The sequence below is a fragment of the Bos taurus genome, chromosome 29, assembly GCF_002263795.3.
Source record: "Bos taurus isolate L1 Dominette 01449 registration number 42190680 breed Hereford chromosome 29, ARS-UCD2.0, whole genome shotgun sequence".
NCBI lineage: Eukaryota > Metazoa > Chordata > Mammalia > Artiodactyla > Bovidae > Bos > Bos taurus.
The window spans coordinates 27928043-27930511 of record NC_037356.1 but is presented as its reverse complement, the minus strand read 5'-3'; the positions used below and the strand labels follow the sequence as shown (position 1 = coordinate 27930511).

The 2469-nt window shown below is 41.4% G+C and overlaps 1 protein-coding gene across 1 annotated transcript; it reads right to left on the bottom strand.

Moving 5' to 3' along the window:
- Positions 1-340: 340 nt before the first annotated feature.
- OR8A1F (olfactory receptor family 8 subfamily A member 1F) lies at positions 341-1258 on the bottom strand. Its single transcript, NM_001389918.1, has one exon. It carries the CDS (start codon positions 1256-1258, stop codon positions 341-343), a length of 918 nt encoding a protein of 305 aa, NP_001376847.1.
- Between the last annotated feature and the right edge of the window lie 1211 nt (positions 1259-2469).

Genomic DNA, 2469 nt, shown 5'->3' with positions numbered 1-2469 from the left:
TCTTAAACTCATTGCTGAAAGTTCTAATTTATCTTATGTTCCAGTCAAGATGGATAGATGTTTATCAGAGGGCCAAAGACAAGCAAAACAAAAACAAAAACAAAAACAAAACCAAAAACAAACTATCCCTAAAGGAATAAAACATGAACTCAAAACGGGCAGGCAGACACGAGAGGCATGAGAGATGTGAAAGGGAGAAAGGGAAGATGGAAAACATTCAGACATGTTGAGAAGCAGTTTTTCTCCATTCATGTGTCGTATGAATTTTAGAGGGTTTCTCCCCTATATTTCTATTCCACTTTCAACCTGAGAAATCATGACATTTACATTCAAAGTGTTTTCACCTCAGAGTTTTCTGGATGGCAGCCCTTACCTCCTTATTTCTCAAGCTGTAGATCAGAGGGTTCAGCATAGGGATCACTGTGGTGTAGAACATGGAGGCCACATTCTCCTGGGCCAGGGAACTGGCTGTGGAGGGTTTTAAGTACATGAAGGAAGAAGACCCATAAAATAATCCCACAGCTGCAAGATGGGAGCTGCAGGTGCTGAAGGCTTTGGATCGTCCCTCTGTGGAGGTGATATGGAGAATGCTGGAGATGATGAAGGCATAGGAAACATGGACTGTTAAGCTGGTGACTACAATGTTGAATCCAGCCAAAAAGAAAGTTGTCATCTCAATGTCATAGGTGCTAGAGCAAGAGAGTGTCATGAGGGTGAGGATTTCACAGAAGTAATGACTGATGAGAAAATCACAATAGGACAGCTTCAACATGAGACCAGTCTCTATAGTTGAGCCAATGAGCCCCATGGCATAGACCCCAACCACCAGCAGGGAGCAGACTCGATGAGACATGATGATGTTGTAAAGCAAAGGTCTGCAGATGGCAACATAGCGGTCATAGGCCATCACTGTCAGCATGTAACACTCAGCAATGACAAACACCTGGAAGAAGTAGAGCTGGGCCATGCACCCTGCATAGGAGATGGTGTTCTTCCCTGACACAAAGTTCACCAGCATCTTAGGGGTAATGACAGAGGAGTAGCAGAGATCCACAAAGGACAGGTTGCTGAGGAAATAGTACATGGGGGTGTGAAGCTGAGGGTTCAGACAAATCAGGGTTATCATGCCCAGGTTCCCTACCATGGTGACCAAGTAAATCCCAAGGAAGAGGAAGAAGAGTGGGAACTGGAACTCTGGCCGATTTGTTAAACCTCCAAGAATGAACTCTGTCACTGTGGATTGGTTTTCTGTAGCCATTCTCCTCTGTTTGGGGACCCTATGGAGATAAGAAGGAAGAGCCTATGAAAGGTTGTATAGAGTCAGCCCTTGGTATCAGTTGGAGACACATCTGAGGATTCAGTCAACAGCATCTAGGACATGAAAGGCTGTCTTCATTGTATTATATCATGGGGGGTTCAGGATGGGGAACACGTGTATACCTGTGGCAGATTCATGTTGATGTATGGCAAAACCGATACAATATTGTAAAGTAATTAACCTCCAATTAAAATAAATAAATTTATATTAAAAAAATCAATTGCTTTTCAATTCTGGGGTTTCTTCATTGTCTTGTTCAAGTAGCCTTAATAGTAAAAATAAAATAAAACTAAATAAAGATTCAAGTATACCAACAACAAAAAATTTTTTTTAAATGTTATATTGAAGTATAGTCAATTAACAATGCTGTGATAGTTTTAGGAGGACAGCAGAGGGATTCAGCCATACATATACATGTATCCACTCTCCCCCAAACTTATAAGAATGTTGAGCATGGCACAGCAGCTCCTGCAGATACTGAGAAATGACTGTGTAGGAGACTTTCTGGTAAGGGGAGGTATCAGCTTCTGTTCCTGAGTGAGTGATCTTGAACTCACATTTTCCTAACTGTTTTGTATCTTTACTCCTTCTTCCTTGGTGGCTCAGATAGTAAAGAATCTTCCTGCAATGCCTGAGACCCAAGTTTGATCCTTGGGTCGGCAAGATTCCCTGGTGAAGAGAATGGCAACCCACTCCAGTATTCTTGCCTGGAGAATCCAGAGAAGCCTGGTGGGCTACAGTCCTTGTGGTTGCAAAGCGTTAGACACGACTGAGTGACTAACGCTACTTACTCCTAATATTTTCTAGGATTCAGATAATTTTTTGCAAGGTTTAAAGAATATGAAAGTGGGGATAAAACAGCCACTCCTGGAGATTTTAACACCCTCCTGTTTCTCGTGTTTTATTTCTAGGTTTACAGTTGAATGTTGCTCCAGAAGGAGAAAGTCTCTTGGCATCTATGCAATCTCAAAATATTGCCCATAAAATGAAAACATGTGGTTACCTTATCCTAAGCTGAAATAGTGTGGGCTGGTAGTTAGAGCCCTTTCAGTCACTGAGTGACAAATGAGCTTCCACAGTTGAGAATTAAATGGAGTTACAATATCAATTTCCAAAATTAAAAAATGTATTGGAATAATGTGTATGAAATA

Excerpts from the sequence above, each read along its gene's own strand:
- OR8A1F (NM_001389918.1), bottom strand. The coding sequence starts at position 1,258 with ATGGCTACAGAAAACCAATCCACAGTGACAGAGTTCATTCTTGGAGGT.